This window comes from Falco cherrug, chromosome 1, assembly GCF_023634085.1.
Source record: "Falco cherrug isolate bFalChe1 chromosome 1, bFalChe1.pri, whole genome shotgun sequence".
NCBI lineage: Eukaryota > Metazoa > Chordata > Aves > Falconiformes > Falconidae > Falco > Falco cherrug.
Window position 1 is genome coordinate 124,843,940 of NC_073697.1, and position 25,686 is coordinate 124,869,625.

General features: G+C 44.4%; 1 protein-coding gene across 3 annotated transcripts; it reads right to left on the reverse strand.

Annotated features, from left to right (window-relative positions):
* Positions 1-962: 962 nt before the first annotated feature.
* Positions 963-25,543, reverse strand: LOC102052741 (ATP-binding cassette sub-family A member 10-like). Of its 3 annotated transcripts, XM_055727829.1 has the most exons (39): positions 24,808-25,539; positions 22,524-22,633; positions 21,933-22,143; positions 21,341-21,499; positions 20,991-21,091; positions 19,904-20,130; positions 19,445-19,583; positions 18,889-19,074; positions 17,706-17,853; positions 17,028-17,199; positions 16,364-16,422; positions 15,834-15,944; positions 15,566-15,741; positions 15,059-15,178; positions 14,488-14,626; positions 14,255-14,345; positions 13,831-13,970; positions 13,102-13,221; positions 12,748-12,937; positions 11,855-12,021; positions 11,005-11,132; positions 10,502-10,639; positions 9,857-9,970; positions 9,397-9,564; positions 8,937-9,047; positions 8,174-8,302; positions 7,281-7,349; positions 6,737-6,828; positions 6,182-6,302; positions 5,713-5,830; positions 5,153-5,244; positions 4,604-4,782; positions 3,934-4,009; positions 3,560-3,654; positions 2,988-3,107; positions 2,632-2,772; positions 2,280-2,359; positions 2,144-2,199; positions 963-1,549 (listed from the first exon to the last, which is right to left on the reverse strand). In XM_055727829.1, exons 2-39 carry the CDS (start codon positions 22,623-22,625, stop codon positions 1,451-1,453), a joined length of 4,884 nt encoding a protein of 1,627 aa, XP_055583804.1. In that variant the 5' UTR covers positions 22,626-22,633; positions 24,808-25,539; the 3' UTR covers positions 963-1,450. The 3 variants fall into 3 exon arrangements, with proteins under 3 accessions (XP_055583804.1, XP_055583813.1, XP_055583817.1); XM_055727838.1 differs by lacking the exons at positions 21,933-22,143; positions 22,524-22,633; positions 24,808-25,539 and having other exon boundaries at positions 20,227-21,091; positions 21,341-21,389; XM_055727842.1 differs by lacking the exons at positions 963-1,549; positions 2,144-2,199; positions 2,280-2,359; ... (2 more) ...; positions 3,560-3,654; positions 3,934-4,009 and having other exon boundaries at positions 4,735-4,866; positions 24,808-25,543.
* Positions 25,544-25,686: the final 143 nt, after the last annotated feature.

Sequence of the window (25,686 nt, forward strand, 5' to 3'; positions counted from 1 at the left end):
CACTAAATGCAACTCTTCCCTTTTACTGAGTTCCCGTTTCCCAGAGCTGAGTGTATGAACAGGTGACCAAACTGTTCGGTGATTTCACTTACCCATTTCCCAGGGGTGGGGAGTAGGAATGGAGCTGTTGTGCAACCAGGAGGGAAATATCTTTCTAAATACATGTCCTCCAACTGCCAAAATATGTTTTGAAGGCAAGTGGGGAATGTACACAAGCAGTGATTGCAACACAGCCACTGCTGCAGATTATATAAAGAGAATTGAACTCAATATTTTCTGTGAGAGTTTTAACCTTTGCAAATGAGCTGGGCACAGGAAGAACATGCCCGAGCTGTCAGGAGGAAAATCATAGAAACACAGAAAGGTTTGGGTTGGAAGGGACCATAAAAATCATCTGGTTCCACCCCCCTGCCCTGGGCAGGGACCCCTCCCCACCAGCCCAGGTTGCCCCCAGCCCCATCCAGCCTGGCCTGGGACACTGCCAGGGATGGGGCACCCACAGCTGCTCTGGGCACCCTGTGCCGGTGTCCTGCCACCCTCACAGGGGAGGATTTCTTCCTAATATCCAATCTAATTGTCCCCTCTTTCAGTTTGAAGCCATTTCCCCTTGTCCTATCACTACATGCCCTGCTAAGAAGTTTGCCCCCCTCTTTTAATAGGCTCCCTTTAAGTACTGAAAGGCTGCAATAAGCCCCCCCTGGAGCCTTCTCTTCTCCAGGCTGAACAACCCAGGCTGCTTTCTGGAGGGAGGAGTGAAAAGCACTGGTCCCAGTGCAGAGGGAGGGCAGGGGTGAGTGCACTGGCAGAGCCAGGCTCACAGAGACAGTAAACATGAGTGACTACAACCACTTGGCCACCAGCCCTGGGCCCTCTTCAGCCACCTCCATCCCCAGGGGATGATGTTTGAGCTGCTCAGCTGTTCCTGATGGTCCACAGCAGTGATGACATATGAGGGAGTAACGGTGGTTTCTATAGTGACATTTATTGGAAGGCTATAAAAATAGAGTGCAAATTTCAATAGGATGTTATTAAACACATAATAGGGAAATAGTCCCATACATTGGTGGGAGAGGGGCCCAGAAGGTTGGCAGCGTGTCCACATTCCCTGATGCACCCAGATCCACCGAGCAAAGCCTCAGTCCCCAGAGACGGGGCATGACCCTTCTTTCTGCAAATCTTTCTGTCCCCACGCTTGACAAGAGCTCTCACCAGGGCAGGCACTACTTCATCAACCAGACACTGGAAAGGCAGCCTGGGGTAGGGCTCAGCGAGACACCAGCAGAGTCCAGGTGAAATGTCTTCTGCATCAGAGAGGAGCCCTCAGCTGATGCTTGCTGGAAAGGCAGTCTGTTCCTTCTCTTTGTGGTATGCTGATAACGGTAGTAAATATGTGCAGTATCACATCAGTTGGGTTAATACTGAGTAATGTGTACATGAACATCTTAGACCTTTAACAGTCCTCCTGCTGAAGTTGTTTCCATTCAAAAGTTCCATCCAAAGTCAGATCAAAATTATCCTTTTCCTGCTCTCGGGAGAGTTCCAAGAACACCTGAAATGGGCAAGATAACACTGATTATTCCTCTGACTTTCAGTAGAAACGGCGATGCTCCTTTGCAGGAGGTACAGCTCCCCAACCCCTATGAGAGTTGTGTGTAGCAGCTTTGTGTGGGGAGCACATACACAGCAGCTCAGACCTCCAGTGCTCTCTGATATAAGATGCTGAGAGGCACTGGCTGCCCGTAGGTGTATGCATAGAGTAGGCTTCACCCACCAATGGACTGACATAAACATTCCTCATCTTTGCCACCAGCCTTGTACAAGCAGCAATAACCTGCAGCTTCAGGAACAAACATAGAAGCTGGGCGTGGGTATCCACCGAGGGCACCCACCCCCTGGATGTGTGGTGTGCCTGGCCCCAGTGAGTGGAGTCAGGTAGCAACACTTTGCCTAGACTTGTTCCCACCATGCTAAATCCCAGGTGTGAAAAGAGCCAAACCATTTTTCACCACTTTCCCAGTAAAAGACCCATTGCCCACCACCCCCACACAGTGGAGCAGCCTTCTGCTCCTGCACCAGCCTGGATCTCACTATGGCTTTTGTTCCTGCACACGCCTTTAGCATGTCTAGCCTCGAAACCACCTGCCTGAGCCAGAGTATTCAAAGAGAAGCTGTACTCCTCGAGGTTGCGGTTTCGTTTGGCTGTGGAGAAATGGAAGGAGAGTCAAAAATTAGCAGTCTGTGTTCCACCTTTTCAAAAAGTCATCTTCTTTTGCCTTTACCTTCCTCTAGTTTGCAGAAAGACTGCGACAGGGGCAGTGCATCTTCCATTGGGACCTTGTAGACTAGCAAAGAGGGAAACCTTGAAGAAAAAGAAGAAAAGAGATTCTTTCTCTGTATCGAGGTTCTGGGATTAAAACTTTCTGTCACGCCATGAGATGGATGTATGGATATTTTGCTGCAGGGATCACAGCAGGGTTGGATGTGGTGACATTACCAAATCAGATCCCCATACAGGGACTCTGAGCTCTTCATCCCTCTCCAACTGAGATCCCGTTTCTGCCGACCACACTGGGCACATTTTAGGGATGAGGTAGTGTTGAAAACACCGTTCATCCCATATTTTGTACTTACCGCTCCTGACGAGCTGCACTTGGAAAAATCCTCAAAATCTCAGCATGGAGAAGATCAGTGTGCTCTGGATCCTTGACCTTAATTTCCAGCAGATAGCCTTTGCCAAACTTGTTCTTCAGGTACTGAATGGAGCCAATGCACCTGCAGGGAAGGGAGGAAAAATGAGAGTTGTCAGTGTGAAACCATGGATGCCCCACCATTTGCTCCTTCCCGAATTGTACAGCCGGTGAAATCGCAAGGAGCACTTCATAACACCCATGGCGATGGGCTCAGGTAGGTGAGGCAGGGGGAGAAGCCCCTGTCCCTGCATGGACCCTTTCCTGGCTCCGCCGCGTGCCGGCCGTGCTGCTGCCCACCGTAGCTGCCCAGACACCATGATGGCCACGCGGTCACACACTGCCTCCGCCTCCTCCATGTAGTGCGTCGTCAGGATGGCTCCCGACTCCTTGGTTTTCAGGGCAGCACGAATCGTTTTCCTTGAGGACAAGGTGGGAGAAGAAAAAGTTAACACTCCCTAGGGATATCAGGCTCTTATACTTTTGTCTTTCCAAATGCTTTTCCCATAAAACAAGTGTAAAAGCTTTACATACAGCAATTTTAGACTGATGTGCACATGGTAATACTTGGAAATAATGAAAAAAAAAATATTTTTGACTTAGGTGCCTCTGTGACTTCTTCCAAATCCCATATATGACTGTCCCCGAGTTTGGAACAAGGACGAAGGTAAAATGTTTCTTTCTTTCCCCTTGCTCCTGCTTTAGCTATAGAGAACCAAGAAAATGGAGTTTCCAATAAAACCACTGGCATGTGATGAGCAGCGCCAGCTAACTGCAGATAGGGTAAAACACTTTACCAAACCTTAGGCATCTCCTCTTGTCTTCCAACCCCTTTACCACCGTGGTGGCAGAGTGCCTGAGGTCCTACTCACCAAACACAGCGCTGCCCACTGGGGTCTGTGCCAGTTGATGGCTCATCCAGGAGCAGGACCATGGGGTTGCCCAGCATGCACATGGCGAAGCACAGCTACAACAGGGAAAGGGGCTTGGGTCAAACCTTTTGCAGTCCCTGGCACTCTGTCTACAAAGAGCTGCAGACAGCATCACTTCATTTATGGGAATCGAGGTTCTGATTCCTAGGAAACGTGGTTTTGGAAAAGGCTGATTTCCATCACCCCACCGTGGGAGCCAACATGATGCTCTCCTGGGTAGCTCAGAGCACAGGTAGGTCCCTCTGCTCACGGAGGGTTTTTTTGATTTGTGCTGTCAGCATTGCAGTTCTCATTATAGCTAAAACAAAACACACCTTTCTGGTTATCCCAGCAGATAATTTTCTGGCTTTCTTTTTTAAATAGTCTTGAAGCTGCAGAGCATTCACTATTCTGCGGGGAAAAGGAACAAGCAAAAAAGGAATACTTTTCTTAATCCAAAGCAATACTTTTACCACGGATTCCCAAAACGATAAGAAAAAGGAACTTTCTTCCCCTTGCTCTTGGCTCCTGCTTGCTTTCTTTAAACATTTACTGTGTTATTAAAATCTAAGTGAATATTTGAAGCAAAGTGTACTGAATAAACCACAAGCTCTTTTCTAAACCCATCATTACTGTCAACAGCATTATAAATCCATTCCACCTTGCCAGTGTCAGCTGAGTAGGCAGTGCTTAAGCACCCTTTCTTGTAGTGCCAAACTATAACACCAGAGATTTCAGAAATGCTTCCTAAAGATAACATACTTAAAAGGACATTAGTGGTAAATTTATCCCCACTAAATGCACTTAGGCAAATTGGAGATTTTCTTAACCCACTCTCTTAATCACGGCATTTAGCACAAAATCACTTTTGCAGCTCCATTTCCTGAGTTTTTTCCAAGGTTGGCTGTGATTCACAGTGAATTTTGACTTTCTGGTCCCCTCCCCATGCCCTAGGACTAGGGGATAAACCACTGACCAACCCCTGGAAGCACCCTCCATCCGTACCGGTTGACAGCAGCAGCCATCTCCTCCTTGCACACCCCTTTCACGGCTGCATAGACCTTCAGGTGTTCGTGCACGGTGAGGTCTGGCCAGAGCGGGTCCTCCTGCGGGCAGTACCCCAGGAAGGCGGGCGTGTGGTCCTGGGGGTGGGGGTCTGCTCCATCTCCCCTCTTCATCAGCACCTGCGCAACCAGGCTGGTCGGTTTGCTCTCATAGAGCCTTGCCAAGATACAAGGGTCTGGTGCAGAGGAAGATCGTGGGCTTCACTGGGATTTAGATGGGGAAACCCAAAGAGCAGGGGAATGATTGTGCAACCCTCATTGACATGTTTTCTAAATATAAACACGGCCAAATAGGGTAGGTGCACCTGCTTGTCCAAGTTAGAAGTAGGTCACAATATTTTTAATAATGCATTACTTAATAGCACAATGAATTCAGTTAGAATCTTGATCACTAATAATGCTTTGAAAAAATATATAGCTTAGCCTAGGTGCAAGGTTTGCACTTGCACTTTTATCACAGATCTATCTCTTTCCTCCAGATGCCTCCTACCTGTCCAGCTGTCGGTGTCGTTTCTCCAGCAATCATTTTGATAGCTGTGCTTTTACCAGCTCCGTTGGGCCCCAGAAGTCCTAATACTTCTCCTGGAATAAATACATATAATTTCTTATTTGACTCTCCATTTGACAAATACATCAGGCATAGTCCCACAAAAGAAAAAAAAAAAAGTAAAAGAGCTTGCTAATATCAAAGATCATGTAAAAGTAAAGAATACAAATATATGCTCTGGGAGCCTGTAATGTTATAACTCTGAGCGATGCTGCAAGTCTGAGGATTGCTCCCAGGTCTCTCAGGAGCCACTGCTGAAGTGGCTCTTGGAGAGAGGGGGCTGTGTTATTTTAGATAATGGAGAGTCAATGATAACTAATAGGATGCATCCACATCATGTCATTCGTTAACACATCAACCACAGATGGAACATGCCTTAACCACAGAGCAAATAGGTTTGACCTTTATGTCATTGCTTAGCTAACCGAGAATCTGCAGAGAATTAACTCTCTGGGTGTGATCAGGGCTCCAAAAAGGTCTAGGAGAACAGTTCCAGTTCTCACCTTTTTTAACACAGAAGGAAACATTTTTGGTGGCCATTTTCTTCTTCTTCTTAAAAACTGAACCAGCTTGCTTTATTTTATATTCCTTGCACAGATTGCTGACAATAATGACTGATTTCTAAAAGCAAGGAGGAAGAAGAAAGATTAATCTATTATACCAGATAGCATTAATATTTCAGTAATATTTTTCCATTAAAAAAGGTAGAAAACCTTCTAAAGATCTTTGAATTTGTTTTATAGTTCACTGAGAATATGAGGTGCAACAGGGCACTTTATTGTCCACATTCCTCTTAACAGCTTGCTTCTCCATCCGGATGGGACCCACACTGCACGTTTGGGAGCCTGGTTTTCCCAGTGAGAATAACAAAGCCAGAGCACGGACCTGCACTTACTGATACCTGGTGGTTTGTTTTTCACCAGTGGGCTTCTTACTGGTATAAAATAAACCAAGGACAACGCTTAGCCATACCCCCTCCTGGCCTGGAGCCGCTATGGCATCTCTCACTGCTGCTCTTTCAGCTTTAACATCTTCGTCTTCCTCTTCGAGCTCCTCAGGGTGCTGGTGGCTGCTTGCTCTCCTTGGGGAGATTCTACAAACCCAGGAGATTCACCTCAGCATTTTGTTCTTTACCCTTGTTTCTTCACCAATGCATTTTGGATAGACCTAGAGGGAATGTCCCTCTGGTTCAATGTTTCTTGTGTTTTTGGTTTTTTTTTTTAATTTATTATTATTTATTTAATATTTATAACCTTTCTGTTATACAAAGAATCAAGCTGGTACACCTACACAGCACAGGCAGCACTGTGGGGAGGTACTAACAAGACTGAGTGATGTTTTACATGAGCATAACACTGTAGTATTTAAGTGCCTATTTCAGTTATGAAAAGTGACCAGTATTAAAAAAAATATTGAAAAATAGGGACACAAAGGCAACGAAAGCTGATCAAAATGTTGTCTTCAAGGAAAAGCAATGTGGTAGGATTTTACCTCCCACGCCCGTGGTGCATGCATGTTTATACAAACCTAAATATTGGGTCCTTTCTCAGAACTGCTCCTCCGTATTTTATCTCCAAATATCGAAGAAGAAAAATGAAACCGACGGAATGGATATAAGGCTGAAAAAAAAAGGTTGTCACATTAAACAGCCTTGCCTTCCATCTTCCTATGGCTGAAACCGAGAAGGTGGTGGCAGTGTTATAAAATATGTGGGGGGAAAACATAATATGCAAAAATAAATTCCATGAACATCTAAACTGAGGGTAATCCTGAGGATCTTGAACTCTGGTATCACTTACCAATACTGCAGAAAATACCCATGGTGGAAGAAAAACACAATTCACAAAGTAATGGGGCAGCATTAAGTGATCTGGGCTTATTCCATTTTCCCTTCCCCATTTCAAAGGGGTGAGGTTATTTTCGCACAGGAAGGTGATCTGCCATCCAGACCCACCGAGATCCTCCTTCTGCATGAAATGAGCTCAGGGTTCTTGCCTGCTTCTTTGTAACTGAGGATGGGGTTTAGAAGACACACATTCCTAAACAAAAATAATCTTAAATGTTTTCTTACTGCGAAGACAGCTATTAGTACATCATGCTGTTGAGTCACACCAAACATGTCAGCATCTTCTATAAAGATCTATAAGAATAAATAAATAAATAAATAAAAACAACACAATGAAGACCTGTAATTCTTCAGTATAGTGCTGGCTAATTTTGGAAGCAAACAACATATAATTTGAAAATGTACAAAACCTTCTGATTGACCCAAAATATTCACCAGACAGATGAACAAATACAGATGTTTACTTGGGCATCCCAGTCCTATACCAGATGACAAGCATGGCACTCAGTTCATGCATCTCCTTCTAGGGGTAATGGCCCGGCACAGGAAAACACCTGGATCCCTCTCCTTTGGTGTTCCAGTGGAGAAGAGATGGAGGTGAGTGGGACAGGATAGAGGAGGAGTCTCTTCTACTTCAGCTTCATTCCCAAGTCATTTACGGCTCATGAACGGTGTTGCACATAGCTGGAGGGTTTTGTTAAATTCTTAGCTGGTTTTCCATGACCACCCTCAGTTGACATGGGGTAAATCACCTTGTGAGTGTTCTTAGTTCTCACACGGTTTCCATGCAAAGTCAGATGCGTAACTTCAAGTTTTCTCTTATGACTGTTCAAGCCAAATTGCTCAACTTTGCATGGAAACAGTGTTATCCGTAATCTACAGATGCAGCTCAGCTGCGCAAGAAGTAGCCCCTAGCCATAATGAACAGCTGGAAAAACTAGATGTGATCTGAAATGGTCACCTAACGATGCACTCCGGCCATTTGGAAAATCCTACCCATTAGAGGAAACTAATGAGCCTTCCCAGAACGCAGCATAACGTTACCATGACTGTGCTCACGAGGACACAGAGTTGTGTTTTGCGCTGGGTGCCTCTCCTTGCCCAGTGCCACCACTTACCTGATGGCGGCTGATAATTACAGCCATCAGTGGGTATATGGGAATCAGGAGAGACATAACGTAGAGGGAGACTTGAGGATCAATTGAGAAATCCATGACTCTGCTGATGATGTAAGAAACAAAACATACCTAGAAATAAAACAAGAGGATAACTTAGCTGATGGGAAGCGTTGCACTCCTCACTGGTCTTAAAAATTGTGTGGGTCTACCTTTTCAATTCCCTGTTGAATTTCTAAAAATGGACAAAAAATACAAAGACGAGAAACAACGAGGGTTCAGGAGGTCCTCATCCACCTCTGCCTGAGGTCGTTTGGGTCAGCTGGGGAAACTTCTTCCCAGACACAGGGATGCTTCAGCAGAAGAGCAAAGCACAGGATCCTGTCCTGTTCTTTCCCATCCTGGCTCATGCCAAAGAACTCATCTTCTTCCAGGTCAGGCTTGGGCTATCTGCATCTAACCTGATGGCTCATGTCTCAGCACCTTACCTCTTGGATGTGAGGTGCCAAACAGAGCAATAAATAACTTTTTTTGCCTCCATTCCTGCCCCAGCTCAGGGTAGATCCAAGCATTTCCCTGTGCCACAGCAGGATTGTGGGAACAGAACATGATGACATGAATTTAATATAGACTTGACTGCTATAGAACACATGCCCGTATTTATGTTCTGCGTCTATAGTTGGGTGTTTGGACCTCTTGTTCATCCTTAAGATTGCAAAATACATTTCTGTAAGCCCTACAGCACATCACCCAGCCACATGCTTACCACTACGAGGATAAAAGACCAAAAATCACAGTTCCATCCGTTGCGAAAGACGAAGGAGATCACATAGATGAAGAGAATGATAGAAATTCCATAGCCAAAAGTAGTCATGATCTACAGGAAAAACAAGGCTTTCACTGGAGAAAATGGAGTGATGTAAACAACCAGAAACCTATATATCTATGAACGCAGTTCAGTTTAAATAATCATACGTTAAGGTCAAGGCATTCAGAAATTGCCACAATTTTACTGCAAAATTAAGGCAAGATTTATTGCCTTTTATTTCCATCTGAGAACACACAAATGATAGGAGGTGAAACAAGGAGAAGGTCAGGAAGCCTCTGGGACCCAGGGGTGTGCCAGCACCGTCTGCACCCACGGTGTCTCAGCTACCCTTACACATGCTCAAAATATTACCCCAGTCCCTCCCTATTGAACCAGCAACCACCAGAATGGGGTGTACCAGCAAGAAGAGGTTGTCGATGCTCCCGGAAACGTTGCTCATTGCGAACTGAAGCCCAAACATTGAGAAGAGAAGGAACCAGCACAGTGGGATGTCTACCAGTGCCTGGCCGCACCAGTATGCCGAGGGAAAGAGCCCCGAGATCCGCAGCTGGGCGCGAGCTCCCACCTGGGAAGGCACGATGCAAAGGACAGTTTATTGTCGGTGTCTGGCTGGCCAACAGCACCCGTGGGAATGGCTCCAGGAAATAAAAAGCTAACAAAAAGCTGTTATCATTGTGATACCAGGGTAAAATTCAACCTCTTTTTGTCTTTTAGCATTTTGTGATGGCTGCAAAGCTGCACATGGCAATACAGAGGAAAACACCTCAAGCTGCCCATCATATTCAAACATCCTTTGTGGCAATGCAGTTGTAACCCCTTCTGCCCACCCCACATCTGCTCCATTCCAAGGAATTTACCTTGTAATCCTGCATGTAGCCCATTGCAAGGTGAGGAGGAAAACCAGGGAATAACAACAGCATATAAACAAGGTAAAAAGAAATAAAATAATCCCAGAACTGTGAATCACCTATCTGGAAACAGAAGAAGAAAGCATTTATAGGAAACGTTCACAGTGTAATGGCTAGATGCAACAATTCCTCTTACTGCATTTCTCATGAAGTACAGGGCAGTATGAAGACAAAGTGGGATCGGAAACCAAATATTGGCAGGAGGAAAGTTTTCCCCAAACCACAGCCCTGCAAAATGCCTGCCACTGGTGAGGAGATATGGGTGGTGCAGGTCCCACTCCTCCATCCAGACTTGTGGTGAGCTCTCTTCTGTGAACTGATGTGCTGCAGCTTGAATAACATGACGTAGAGAATAAGGAACATCCTGAAGAAACCCACCCAGCTACCCTTTCCATGCAGCAGCCCTCAAGACCCACAAGGGAAAAATTAGCTTGTTTTCCTGAAGTCAAACGTGATGGTTCCAGAGCTACCACCGAGGGAGATGGGTTTGCAGATACAGACAGCCCCACACAGCTTCCCATTAAAATCTGAGACCTTAAGCAGATTTCAGAACTATTTTCTGACACCTTCTGGCTGCCAGGCTCTGACACTTACAGAGAAAAATGGATGACTCCAGATCCGAATGTGCGCGGTGGAATTGAGGGCTCTCAGCAGAGCGTTGCTGATGATGTTCACAAGCACTGGGAAGCAGTTGACGGCCTCCATGTGGCATAACACAGTAAACCTGTAGCTCTTCAAAGAGCAAGAAAACAAGATGAAAATGCTTGGGTTTTCTCATCTGCAGGGCAGCTGTAGAAAAGGAGCATACCAGGAGAATCCAAGCCTGGAATAATTTTGTTTATGCCTTGTTTGCTAAAAGAACAAATTATGAGGTATTGGAAGTCTGTATAGCTGTGCTACAAAAATGTAAAGTTTGATGTGGAGGATGAGGGAGATAAGGTCTCCTCTAGCATTTACTTTACTATTTAAAACACTTTCAAATCGTGGTAACTGTGGACTTTATGCAACAGGACCGTCCCACAGGTAGAGCTGATGGAGGCACCTTGCTTAATTATTCAATGGTTGGGAAGAAATAGGAAGAGAACAAAAGTCCTCACCTGACCTTTGCGAGCCACTTTAATAGCCCCATTGTGTTTTAGCTCCTCAGTGATATTTTCCTCGTTTGTTATTTCCACTGTGAGATCTTGGCTCTCGAGCACGCGGATGAAGTCTTCAATGTCTGTGCCTGGTGTGAAAGCCAAAAGCAGAGGAATCATAACACTGAACAAGAGAGTCTTTGATGGTTTGCTTTTTAAAAAAAATCCATGACCACCAAACAAAAACAGACAAAGTCTAATAACCGTGGACATCAGAGAGCACATATGTGGCAGATCATTGCACATTAATTTTTGTGAAGTTAATGGATTTCAGTCGCACTGACTGAATTTTTGCATTGTCATTTTTTTCTGCCTTTGCTGAGTTTCTGCAAAATATATTCTCCTTTGTGATGGTCTGATGAAGCCAACAGTATCATACTCTGGCCAAGTAACATAAAATAGCATGCACTCATAGGAATGTTGAAGGTATAACTCTGGGAGCAGACCATTAATTTGACTCAGCATTAGTGAGCCCTCACTGGCGTATGGTGCCTGGCTTGAGAATCCCACACTATGAAAATGCAGAAATTGTTCGGACAGAGGTCTGGATTTGGGGCAGGGAAAGAACTGTGTCCCTTCTAATCTCATCTGCTGTGACATCCCTTTTCACATCACTGTGTCAGGATCTCACCAGCTGCTGAAGCCAAAGTGGGCTTCATTCACAACCCTTTAAAAATGATGCCTATGCTTGAAACCATCACCCCTTAGATCCCCCATGGTCCTACAACCATCTGCTCTTTCACTTATTTTCCTTTGCAACAGCAAGAAGCCCCAGAATAGGAAAGGATGAGGGAAGGTTCATTGCCCTCACCTGTGTTGTTTTGGACCAGGAGGCTGGTCATCTCCGAGCAAGCCCTCTTCCCTCGGGGCAAGAAGTACCGCGCAGATGAGAGCTCCCAGACATTCACACTCTGCCAGACAGCAACCAGGGCCAGTTGCAAAACCAGGGGAAGTAGAAAAACCACATAGAGCAGCAAACTACATTAAGAAAGAGATGGATAAACACTCTGAAAACAGATATTCAGCAGAATGCATTTGCATGTTAGGAAAGGTTTACTATATTCAAGTTGCCCGACTCTCTGTTAAAAATTTTTGGCAATTTCAGAAGTCTCAAACCTTGCTCATTCACAAAAGCCCTCAAAATTTAGCAGGGAGAAGACCTCAGATCTGGAGCACTCAACTTTTTAGGGCCATTAAATGCCTTTCAAACTTCCTTAAGATATCAGTTTTTCATAAATCGGCATCTCCCTTGTGTTTCTTGTGCCCCACCAGGAAATGCCAGCTTAAGAACAGCGGGGCCAAGTGAATTCAGACAGTGGTAACAAGGGAGAAGCTTAAAAAACATTAAAGAAGTCTGAAAGTAGTATTTTTCCCTCTTTTCTCTGTACACGCTAGTTCATTTTAGAACTTCTTCCTGCATCTGAAATAAAAGTGTTTATAAATGATTCTTCAGAAAGAAAATGGTTTTCCCTTGCATAAACCACTCACTATAGAAATGAAAAAGCACAAAAGGGGGATTTTGTATTGCTGGCACTGCAAAGGAAGAAGCTTTCTTCTCCTCTGACAGCAGGTTACCAAGACCATTCCTAGCCCAGACCTCATATTAATTAATCCAAATGCTTATCAAAACAGGGAAAACTGTTCCCCACTGCTGCAACTGTGGCCAGTTCCAGATCTGCAAAAGCGAATCATTTTGGTACTTACATTGACCGCAGGTTTTTCACCGAACTCTTCAGCTTTAAGAAGTGCACCCATGCCATGGCAGAGACTTGCTGCCTCCAGAGCGCTGAGCCGCTGACTGCTGCCTTCCTGGTGTCCGAGAGCAGCAGGGAGCCCAGCTCTGTCTCATCAGGGCATCGCTGTCCTGCCTCTGCCCACTCCTCCCCGTGCTCATCTGCAGAGAGTTTTGCATGTTTATGTCTAAGATCAGCTTCTGAGTCGAAATGTGTGAAAAATTAAAAGCCACCCAGTAATCAACTGTTGGAGGCATGCCCAGGGTTATTGCAAAGCAGCCGTTCTCCCTGGCTGTGCACTGTATAGCTGCAGCCACGATGGTACCTTCTTGATCTGCTGTGTTTCCCTCCTCCAGCCTCAGGAAGACATCCTCCAGGGTTGTCATGCTAACTCCGTAATTGACAATTCCCTGGTCAGAGCAGCTGTCGAGGCCGCTGAACAGATCTGCAATACAAGTGCATTCGAGGTTTCAAACATGAGCATATATCTCCAGACCAGACTTTGGCTCAGCTGAGTCAACCTGACTGGAGCATCTCCAGTGAGACAGGGAAAACGATAAAGCAGCTAGCTGCCAGGATACAAAGGGTCTGGAGGAACCCAAGGCTGCCAGATCTATAGCTGATTGAAGATGATTTTCTGCTTAGCACCCGCATTTCAGACTATGCATCCGCGGGACTGTCAGACTGAACGTGATGGACATGGTGAGTGAGGGTCTGCCTGGTGCCGCTGTAGGTACGGAGCGGTACCAGTTGTACCGAGTTTTCTCTTGTCACTATCTTCTCGTTTAACAAAAAGAAAAATAATCTCTCAGGAACACAGGTAGCCCAGTTTAGCCTGCCAGGTTTTTCATTAGAAACAGTAGAAAAGCATTTGTTGCATGTTTTTATCTTAAACATATGGATGCTAGAATTGTGGGGGGGAGACCAAAATGCAACAGTTCTAAAGCCTTTATGTGATTCCTCTAGAAAACCTCCCTCTTTATTTCTCTTCTCCCCTCCCCACGTGATTATTTTTTCCTTATGGACAATTCTCAAGTATTTTAATATACATCACCTGGGAATTTATTCACGTTTTCTAATGGCAGTTTGTATCTCAGCTCGTATTGACTGTGTCCTGAGAATATGACGTTGGGGATGTACCGTTTAACCAGAGACGTCACGCTTTCTAAGTCACAAGACTCGCTGACATGGATCCTGTTCAGTTGAAGAAAACCAGATGCTTAGTTTTGAAAAAATACCCCACCCAAACAAACAACACCCACCACTATTTGCTAGGGTGCATAAAAAGACAGCTCCAGCGTGCTTCATTTATTCCTGACTCTGCAGTAAAGTGCTGCTTCCATTAATTTAACTGAACATTAATTCAGTTAGTTTTATTGTTTTGACATCTGGTCTACAGTTTCCCCCTTACAGTCACCCTGGTGGCTCCTTGTACATGCATGTGCCCAGAGAGCAGCTGCTGGAGCTGAAGTAGATACCTTAAATGATAGCAAATCCCCCATTTTCTCTTCAAGAACAGAGAAGAACCAACACACTTCAGCCTCCCATGCGAGATAAAAGCCTTGCGGTCTAAAGAAATAAAAAATTGAAGGGAATTTATACTGTAGAGCAGTGGTTCAAAACTTTTTTTTGCAACTGAACCTCATGTGAGCTTTGGCTTTGTGCTCCAGGGTGATTCTGCAGAGATGCTCTAGGCTGAGCCTGCGCTTACCTGCCAGGGTATCGGCCTCGTCCATGAACTGGGTACTGAACAGGATCACCCGACCAGCTCTGTACTCCCTGAGGAGGCTCCACACCTGGTGCCTGGAAAGGGGATCCAGCCCAGCCGTTGGCTCATCCAGGAACAAAACCTGCAGAAAGGGTGCAAGCAGGAATTCCTCACTGCCAGAGCAAAAGCACATCTTTTGGGTTTGGGTTCTCCTGGGAGCCTCAGCTCCTGAAGGCAAGAGACCCAGGCCACCTTTTGTGCAAGGGCAGCTATTGTGGGAGCTGTGCAAGAGGTCAGGGAATCACAGACTCATAGAATCATTTAGGTTGGAAAAGACCTTTAAGATCATCAAGTCCATCTGTGGAACTACTTATCTGCTTTAAAACTAGGTTAGCAAAATGGGTTTTGAATTTAACAAAGTTAAATTATTAAATTTATTTATTTCATGAGTGCTTTAAAGAGGTCTGAAACCATGCACGAACCTCTAGCCAAGTTTTATGTAGCCAAGCATAACGTTTTAGTTGTGTTGGACCTTACCCTTTCCTATGTTACAGAGCTGTGCCTGCTGCTTTACCTGGGGGTTTCCAAGCATGGCTATTCCAATGGATAACTTTCGTTTTTGCCCACCACTCAGTTTCTCAGCTTGAGTATCTTGAATGTTACTGATATCCAGCAGTTCCAAAATGTTTTGCACCTAGAACAGCACAAGGATGTCCCTTCTCAGCACCAGTTGTCCTTCCATCCTTTATCAGCCATGAAGGACATCTGGCTGGGACTGCAAGCACAGTTTCTAAGAGCATGTACCGAGGTCTATGACCACCAGCAGAAGCAGCCACTACAGGGGCTGCAGCATCCCCTCATCTCCTTGGGTTGAGTAGAGGAATCACTGTGGTTGCATCAGGACCACAAACTTGCCTACTAACCTGGTCAAAGCTTGACACCAGCTTTGATTTTCAGAAGACACAGCCAGGTGGACCCTTTGAGCTTCCCAGCCGCAAAAGGAGCTTTTACAGCAACGTGGGGTTTGCCTACAGCCTGACGTTGCTGCACGGTGATGCGTTCCAGGGGAACACACACTTACCTCTTGATCTACCTCCTTGGACTTGATGCCCTTGATTTCTGCAAAAGTTTTCAAGTTTTCTTTCACTGTTAAGACTTCAAACTGTATGTCGGATTGTGGGCAGATGCCGATCATCTCTCTAATCGCTTCCCTATCTCCTATTTCAGAGAGTCTGTAGTCATATATGGTTGCAGAGCCTGTTCACAGGAATAAATGTGGCGGGGTGGGATGAACTGGTCTTCACAGCTTTTGCATCAAGCCCAACCCATCCCACCCTTTGCCATCCTACCTTCAGAAGGCAAAGTGAGTCCACTGAGCACATTTAACAGTGTTGTCTTTCCAGCCCCACTGTGGCCGAGTAAAGCGGTGATCTGACCCTCATAAACATTTAAAGACAAACCTTCAATGAAAACAACATCACGTTTGGGAAGAAATGAGGCTTGACTCACCTTCAACTCATTGTTGAAGGCAAGACAAGTCAAGAAGTGTAAGAACTAAGTAGCAATAATTAGCCAAAAGTGCATTAAGCAATGTAGGGCAAAGTTCTGCAAACCTTTAAATACAGTGTAAGAAGCTGCTTTGTGTTTAACAGGAAAAACAGAAACACAACAACAGAAAAAATCCCACCCTTTCTACTCCTTAATCATATTAAAAATAGAATATCAGTAAAAATGGAACAAAGTAGTAATCAGTTGCATCAATTAATATCTTAGATAGCTTGAAAAGTTATGCAGGTGTGGTTTTATTTCTTTGACAGACTGAAATGTTTGCACTGTTTTTCCTCATCTTTAACAGCAATCAGTATCACAGATTTCATACCTCTTAAAGCATCTATCTTCTTGTCCTTCTTTTTATATGCTTTTTTGATATTGTTGAGCCTAAAAGGAAGGTAAGAATAATATTATTTCAGGATTCCTGTAAATACATTTCCCTGGTGCCCTTTTTCACTCTTATGGCCCTTAATTTAAAATGACAGAAGTGACATGAAAAGCAAGACTCAGAAGCAGGCCTGAGGTTCAGCAGGGTTCAGCATGCTCTGTGCACGGGCGTGAGCATCACCAGGCAGTGACCATCGCTGGTGACCAGCATGAGGCACACAGCACCGGAGCACCAAGCCTTGCAAAGACAAGGCGAAGCCCATGGTAACAGGTGGCTGGTTTACAACAGGCTGCCCTCCACATTCTCCTTGGGGTCCCTAACGGACATTTAACAAAGTCCACAGCAAAAAAACCCCTGTTAGTTTTTAATCTGAATTTTTCTAGTTTTCACCAGTAGTGACCAGCCTGAATTATCTGTTTATCTCATCTACGTTTTATCTCTACTTTTTCTTTGTGAAATAAAGTGTTTTGCAAGAGCCTCATGAACATGAAAACAGCTTGGGTAAGTCAAAACAAAGCTGATGGCAGAAGCGGTGGTCCGTGGGAGCATGACACCCAAGCCACCCAACTCAAAAAGCATGAATGGCAATTTCTTCTCTCTTAACCTGATGGCTTCCTTCCCCATGAATTCGGGGGGCATCGGCTCTATATCATCACCGAGGAGCTCCTCAGGGCTCGCTGCAGTTCTGGGCATCTCCCTGGTGGAGCCTTTCCTGCTCCGCGCCCAGTACGAGGGCTTCAGGCAGAAAAAAGGAGGATCTGGGATGCCGTATTTGCCTGACAGGAAAGCAAAGAAGATGACCTGTCATTAACCGAAGCCACAGCAAAGACACCATCCTAGACTAACCATTTAGGAGGTTCTAATAAGTACTTGGTTGCCTCAAAATTGGTACTTTATCCAGTTGTAAAAAGAGGTTTGGAGCTAGCATAGAGGAGACAAGAAGGTTGGCTTCAGGGCTGTATCTAATGAATTCAGTATTTTACTTAATTCATTAAAATAACTCCCCCCACACACACTCTTGTACTATTTTCTCATAAACAGTTCAACAGCAGTATAATTAGAAAGAGTAAACACTAAATACTTTGTGATCTTTGATTTGGGTATTACCAGTGTGTGCCATAGGCAGAAAAGTCACTCAAGTAATATAATACATTTCTTTTTGACCAAAACCTATTTTGGTTAATTCAGAGGATGGAGCAGCCCATGATTTCTTGGAGAAGATACCACATGCAATCCATATAAATCAAAAATATAGAAGAAGAAAGTGTGATCATAAGCGTACCTGGAAGAACTTTGTCGAAATACATAGCTAACAGCATGTACAAGACTGAGTCAAAGACCAGCATAATGTAAGTTGAAAATAAAAAGTATGATTCCTCCATAAGGTTAGAGAAAGAGAAACCCATTCCATATTTTTCTAAATGAAAAATCTGAAATAAAAGGACAAAGAAGAATAATTTTCGGTCTGGAAAACTATGTACATGGCATCAATCCATGGACACAATTGACTTTGTTAATCCAGAATTTTCTGACTGATTTTTCTACCTTTCTTTCTCGTGAGGAAAGGAAATAAATTTACTCCATGCAGAGATGTTATGTTTTCACACATACAGAAGCAAAAGAAATTATTAGAGTTCTATAGAAAATCATTCAAGAAACATAATATTGGCACCCTTGACGTAACAGTCACAACAAGGACAGAATAATTTTACATAGTGATTGATTTAACCATATGGTAAATTAATAGTAAATGCTGTTTCTTTTCTGCTGCTGCAGAAATTTCCTCTCCCAGGCAGATTTTTATATGTCAGGAAATCAGATATTAAAAAACTGGAGCTAGAAAGTATCGCTCAGAGCTATGGAGATAGGACTGAAGGAAAACTGGGAAACTCCACAGAATTATCACAAGCAGGGATGGAGGAAGGATGGCTGCAGCAGGAGTCTTGAATTGGGTTTGTGCAATCTCTGTTGCCAGGAAGAGCTGCCGCAGCGAGAGGGGAATGAGCGGGCAGCGACGAGCTGATGTCCCCAAGTCAACTCCTGTGTGCCTGGGGTCCAGCCCTGGAGGATAATGGTGCTGTTGTGTGTGGCGATGGGCTTGCTGGAGCTTCCTCGGGTTCCAGTGGATGCTACAGAAGTGCACAATGGCAGATTATTTGTGATGAGGGCTGTGGTTTTCTTTGCATTCATTGGCTTTTTAGATGAATGGGGGCATTGGAGCCCCACTTTTCTGCCCAACAGCAACTAGGCTGGCATGGAGGTTTCACAACGGGAAGCTGATATGAGCAAGAAGTACCTGAGGATTTTACAGATGTAGGAAAGCTGGTCTTCTAAAATGAAGACTGTGACTTCCTATGCCTTTATCAGCAAAGCACAGCACTGTCTGTGACAAAACGTACTCCATCCCCACCGAACGCACCCAGGACAGAAGCTACTGGTTCAGCTGCAGAGATGGCACCCCATACCTTTGCAATGCCAGCATTAAATGCAAAAGGACAGAAGAGACTGAGAAACCACTTCAGTGGTTCTGGAATATTCTCTATCAGCACTGCGAGGCTCAGGCATCCAAAGAGAAAGGTGGTGAGGAACCCAAAGGAACTGGCAAGTTTGGAGGTCCTTAAGAGGGAGCAGAGCATGAAAACCAGGTGGATCTGTAAGAACAGAAGTTTCCTTCAATCACTGAAAAAAATAAATAGCTTTAAGAGTAGCACTTCCATTTGCCAGGCAAACAGAGCTCTGGTGAGCTGAGTCCATGTAATAAAATACACTAAAGTCCTCCTTGGTGGGCTGATCTGAGTTTCAAGCTGGATCTTTTACAGCCAGCCTACTGCCTGTCAGACCTCCAGGCTGCAATTCAGATCACCACTGCTGCCTCAGAGAGTCCACTCAGCTATTAATATTAATATGACCATGCAAAGGGTACAGTCCTGCGCACTGTGCAAAAGGCTCTGGAGTAATGTTTAGGCTCAACATAGTAAGAAGTCACATGGTGGGAAAATTTGGCTTTAAAACCTGACTTACACATGCTAGGCCATACAGGAAAAACAGCAGTAAGACCGCAGGGAAGCTGCTGAGGTAGAAAGCATCCTGCACCACGACAGCTGTAAGCAGGCAGGAGAGGACCATCACGTAAAGAGCATACAGCAGACTCCAGGAGAGCCTGAGGATGGAAAAGTGGCATCACACTTTCGTTTAATGAAGAACTGTTGTTACAACTTCATCTGCATGTCAGAACTGCTTTAAAATTAAAATACTAATTATTTCCCAGGGTCAACTCGTTCACATCCTAGGCAGAGCAGATAGCGTGATCCACCTTAGGAGGAAATACCCAAGGAAGAAGAATACACCACTGACATGTTCAGCCCTCCTGGTTTGTCCTTAGAGTACCTTATGAACTCATTTAACTTATTAGCGGACTATGCAAGTGCCTAGGGGTATACTGATTTTTGGCAAATTTTCTTTAGTTAAAAAAGGACTCACCAAAATGCAATATCCTGCAGCCCCATCGTTTTCATCAATACTTTGAGCTTCTTCTTTTCTCTTACAACATTCATTGATAAGAAATACATGAATGGAGAGAAACACATCACGATAGTAATCATGAAATAACTGTATTCTAGGGTAATCAAGGAGATGACGCCCCGGGACTTCATACGGACACCAGCAATTGATTTCATTTCTTCCCAAACAGAATGATTTGCCACCATCTAAAGGAATTCAAGGTCAACATCTCAGTATTTTGATTTTCTGCAGCGATATGTACTTATATAAGGAACCTTCTGATTCAACACCCCTGGATTTACTTTTTAATGCAGCTTTATAGAAGACACCGACCAGTAATGCAATAAAGCCCTGTGGGAAGGGCTCATCTGACGCGGTTGTGTGTCTGCACCTCAGCAAAACTCCATCCCTTGTCTATGGAGAGAGATAAATCCTTCAGCTTGTCCAGAGGTAAGGATCCAGAGACTCAAATCACTCGTGCTCACAGGGTCCTGTTTCTCTCCCCATGAAAGCCGCCTGGAGAGCTGGAGGTGCACAGCCAGGTGGAATGGCCCCTGCCCTGGTATACTTTTGGGGAATAATTTGGAAAGGAAGGGCGAGAAATGACAGATGTCCCTACTTTGAAATCGAGTCGTCCAGCAGATACACATACCACCCAGTCTCCTGCAAGGATTGCCTTTTCTTTGGAATCTGAGAAATTTTCTAAATCAAATAGTGGTATCATGCCCAGTTCCTAGCCTTTAAGAGAAATCATCATTTTGAAAAGAAACAAAAGTTAGTACAAATCTTAAAAATTAAATCAAAACGTGTTATTTCCTTCATGAACTGCTGATTGCATTCAGGTTCCTGCCTGAATGTTTTCATTCATTGCTTGAATTTCATTCATTTAACAATTCATTCAATTGTTGCTGCCAATAATATTCAGGTAGCCAAGATTTTTAAAATATTTGGCTTTCTGCAAAATTTTCTGACAAGCCCATCCCTTACTACTGCCACGGAACAACTTGTCTTTCCTGTACCAAGTTTAAAATAAAAGGACACTTACATACACATAAATTCAATTTACCTCGATGATAGCAGCATCGATGCTGGACTGCAGGGAGAGGAAGCCTTTGTACCAGTACCTGGGGCTGTAACAGTGCCGCAAGGAGAAGTTGTAACAGTTATCTGCAAGGATGAAAGGTGAAGGGCATCACAGGTAAGAGCACCGAAATGTAATTAGTTTTCCATACAAAAGTGGTTGATAAGCATGCATATGCACTATGGGGAACTCTTCAAATGGACAGCAGCCCACTGACAAAACAAAAGACAACCTAACAATTTATTAAATCACTTGATATATATGGATTATGCCAACAAAGTGATGCCTATCCATGTCAGGCAACCACCCGCCCGTAAATTCTCATTTTGTGTTACCTATGTATCCAAAGTTGTCATTTGGGATAGCTACGTTGCCAATAGGAAATCTGAGGTGATAGGAGAAGTTGTTCTTAAATACAACTCCTATTAACTCATTATTTGAAATCCAGGCTTCTTCCAGGGCTCTCTCGTTTTCCAGTGCCTCTAGTTTTACACCTGTAGCGTGTAAGAAAAATATTGCTATGAGCTTCCGTAGGTCTGGAAATGTGTGCACAGGCATTGGGTGTATATTCTACTTTTTTAGCATGGCAATTCCTCCTTTCCAGTTCTCCTTACTGGACAGGCTGGCACCTCAAAATCCTTTATACTACACCAGTTGTGAAGAAGCATACCTCAAAAGAATGAGCCAAGGTGTAATAGTATTAGTCTACATAGGAATATCAGGTAAGGCAGAGCTTTACAGCTCAAGCACACACTGGCCTCACTAGTAATTTAAATACTAGAGAATAAATATTTGTGAGAATGGAGGATTCATATGAATTTTCTCTACTGACCAAAGATACTGGAGAACGACTAAAACACATTTAATACATTGAACATGGGTTAAAAATAAAATGGCAAAGCAAAATACTTCAAAAGCAAAACATACCCATCATTACAGAGTTCAAGGCGACTTTATTCATGATCTGCCTTGTGGTGACAGTGATGGGAGTAAAAGCGATGGTGACCCCAGCGGAGTCATAGGCAGGGTCATCTAGCTGCCCGAGGTGGCTGTAAGGCACTTCGGGGTAGCGGATGTTCACAATGAACACGCTCATGATGAACATCAGTGGCAGGAAGAGCAGAGACAGCATCCACTCCTAGGCAAGGGGGAGAGCGGGGAGGAGAATTTGATAATGTAACAGTAGAAGAGCATATTCTCTGCGGGACTGAAATATAAACAAGAGGCACTCACAGTCACACTGGTTTTTTAGACATCGACTAACTAACACAGTCTTTGCATTGCACCCATCACCTCAGTAAATTACTCTGCTCAAAGAGCCCATCTGCACTCTCATGTCACATAAAAGACAGAAATATTACCAGCTAAAAAAGTGTCAAAGTGTTCATTACCAGGCAAGCATTTCAAAAGTACTTCAACTTTTAATTAAAAAAAAAAAATAATTGGCATTTAGGGGCAGGCAGCGATTGGCTGCTCTCAATGGTTAGCTACTCACTTTTTTTTTTTTTTTTAGCTTACCTCAAAGCTCTGCATCTTCATCCTCCGCTTGACAATTAGATTCTTCCACAAGAGAATTTTAATTTGCTGAAATACACTCATCTTTCTCTGAAGTGTCTGCATCTTTGAACCTACAAACATTTTTTTAAAAAAATTACTTTTAAATACAACAAAAGCTAGAGCAGCAGTGGCTGCTTTTGTTTGCACAGTCCTTGCACACGTGAACAATGATTTTTTTCCCCCCTTTTTTACTGCAAGAGAGCAAGCTAAGCAACTGAGACCTCGTGTGCTGAGCACAAGCCCAGCTTTGAGCAGTGAGGGACCAAGAGACATCATCATCCTCAACGCAGCCCCAGGCTTTGCAGCTAAGCAGTAAGATGCTGAGGATAACCAGGATTCCACGCTTCTGTGCACAGTATGGTAAGGCTGGGAGGAGTTATATATGAAATAAATAAGGGAAGATGATACTAGATGGCCTAATTGACTTGGGTGGCCTTAATATCCAAGAAACAACAATAATGTGGTCAATTAAAATCACTAAAATCTTTCTGAATGTAATTTTAACGTGCTGTAGGCTTCACACCAAGAAGTGTTGAGCAACTCCTGGCTGTGGCGTGAGCTGAGCTCATACGGAAAGCAGTGTCAACTGAAGGCAAGTGGGAGCTACGAGAGAACAAATTCTTGGAAGTGTGTTGGGAGAGCTGTTGTTGTCGGGGATATTAATGGAAAATGAGTGAGAAACAGATAGCCACGAGCATGTGTTGGTGTGGTACTCCAAAAGACGTGTCAGTGTCCTTAAAAAGACGTGGTCAAAGCAAACCAAGGATTTGTTGCCTGGGTTAGTGCTGGTGGTGGAAACGTCAAGAAACAGGCATAAAGGTGGCTGTCAGAGTAAATTTTGCAGATCAGCTATGTCCATATTAACCATCAGTAAAATAATCATGAGTGCCTTTAATGAGCAAAAGGACTAAGTACGTACATGCAAAGGAGCTACACTCACATAGCCAGCCTGCTCTGCTGTCATACAAGTAGCTAAAATATGCTTTCAAACAGGATCTTGTTCCCCTATAAGTGAAATCTCAGGTAGAAATATCAGAGCATTTGTAGACCTAATCCCTTCAAACCTCCCCATCATATTGAAGGAAGATTTATGTTGCCCTGTTCCCTTTGGGGGATGATGCCTCGCAGTGCTGACAGTCAAGACAGAGTTTATCTTCTTCCAAATATTGATATTCAGCCTGCAGGAGAGGCACATGTCTGCTGTAACACTGCAGCAGGCACCAAAATGCTGGAAAAGCAGCTGCAACAAATGGCCTTCCCCAGGTACACACTGCAAACACACACACTGGCACGGCACGGCACGAGGATGGTGCAGGGACCTTGGCTCAGGGGCAGGAACCTGCCGTTTTGCTGCCGCTTTCTGAATAGATTTTTCTCTTACAGATGATCTCATTAAATCCAGGCACATAAAAATTTGAATTTAGCCCACACTAATGATCTCCAAACTTCCTTGAGGAAACTGTGAAGTTAAACTTGCAATTGCTTGGTCGCTTTTTCACCTAACAAAAGCAAGGTCTAAGACAGTACATATCACTCGTATGCATTCCCACAACCGAAACGGGAATTGCGTCACGGCTAAAGCAGGTTTCCAGTTTCTCCTTCGTTTTAATAGTCACAGAGAGTAACCCCCGACAAGCTGACACAGCGAGGTCCTGGGTGGGATGGAGAGCCGGTGCCCCAGGTATCCATCACAGCTGTCGCACGTGCCCCCCTCCCCCATCGCCCCTCAGTGCTGCCAGACCCCCTGCTGCGCGGCTGCAGAGTTTGGACAGCTGGGGGAAATGAGCCAGAACTCATTTCATTGCTCCTTCAGTATTTCCAGGGTAATTTTTAAGAGCCTAAAATGAACAGAAGAGTTTTTTTTAATTCAATCTTCAGCTTACACTGCATGTAGGGAAAGAAATCTGCTCCTTGTATGTGATGGATTACTTAAAATACTGAGCTGTGGTGAACCTACCACATCTTCTGAGCACTAAGACGCAGTGGAAATGCACCTCTGCCATAAACTGAGCTGCATTTGAGTGTTATTTCATATCAAAGTAAGGTTAAAGAGACACTATTGCCTTTAAATAGTCACTAAGCTTAATCACAGGCTTAACTCAGCCTGTTAGAATGATGCCCAATGTCCTGCCTACGCATTCATTATCTCACCCAGTATTATTAATGGTGTAACTAATCAGTGGATGTTTGCATACCTTTTAAATAACAACTTTTATTTGCTTTAAGAAGAACATTTAAGCCTTACCTTAATGGGAAGGTTTGAAAGGAATCCAGAGCTTGTCCTTTGCAGTGTGCCTGTAAAAGTGGAGATGCCCAGCCTCCCTGGGATGGACTTGCCGGTTGTCCCAGTGGCTCTCAGTGCTCCTTTGTCCACGCACTCATTTTTTCACTCAGGCACTTCTGCCAAAAGGCATTCCTCACACCATCATTTGGCTTTTCCCTGACTTCTTCCCCCCTTCCTCCTTGGCAGAGCTTCAGATTTATTTATGTTATAAAAAGCAAACAGAGCATATTGCTATTGAGTTGCTGGAGCGGATTCTCTGAAAAGTTACTCAGAAAATTCTTGAGTCTTGGCCAAGAGAAGAAAAATGAGCCCAACAACAAACCACACAAAAATCCTTTCTCTGGCAAACTCTGTTATGTTTCTCAGTGCAGTGAGAGAGGCTGAAGTCAACTGCAGCATCACGGCACGATTCTGCAGGCGGGGGAGCAAACGGTGGCTCTCGCTTATCTCCAAAAGGCAAAGGTTGTGTTTGCAAATGGTGTCAGTGCCACCAGCCCCGGTGCAGGAAGAGCAATGAAGTGCCGTCTCCTGGATAGCAACAGCTCTTCTGATTAAAAAACTTATTGTAAATATTAAAAGAAATTTCTCTTGATTAGCTCTGTGCTACTAAAGGGAAGGGGGTTGATTGCATCCCCCGGCGGAGAGCACGGCTGAGGAGCGCGCCTGTCCCTGGGTCACCCACCGCAGCACAGCCGAGGGACAGGCGGTGGGAGGGAGCAGCCACCATCTGGGACAGAGGCTGGGCTTGCAAATGCCGAGGAGCTGGATCTGCTTCCCTTTGCTCTGCCTAGCGGGAAAAAAAACACTCCTAAGGTTTAAATAACATTCAGATGTTTCGGA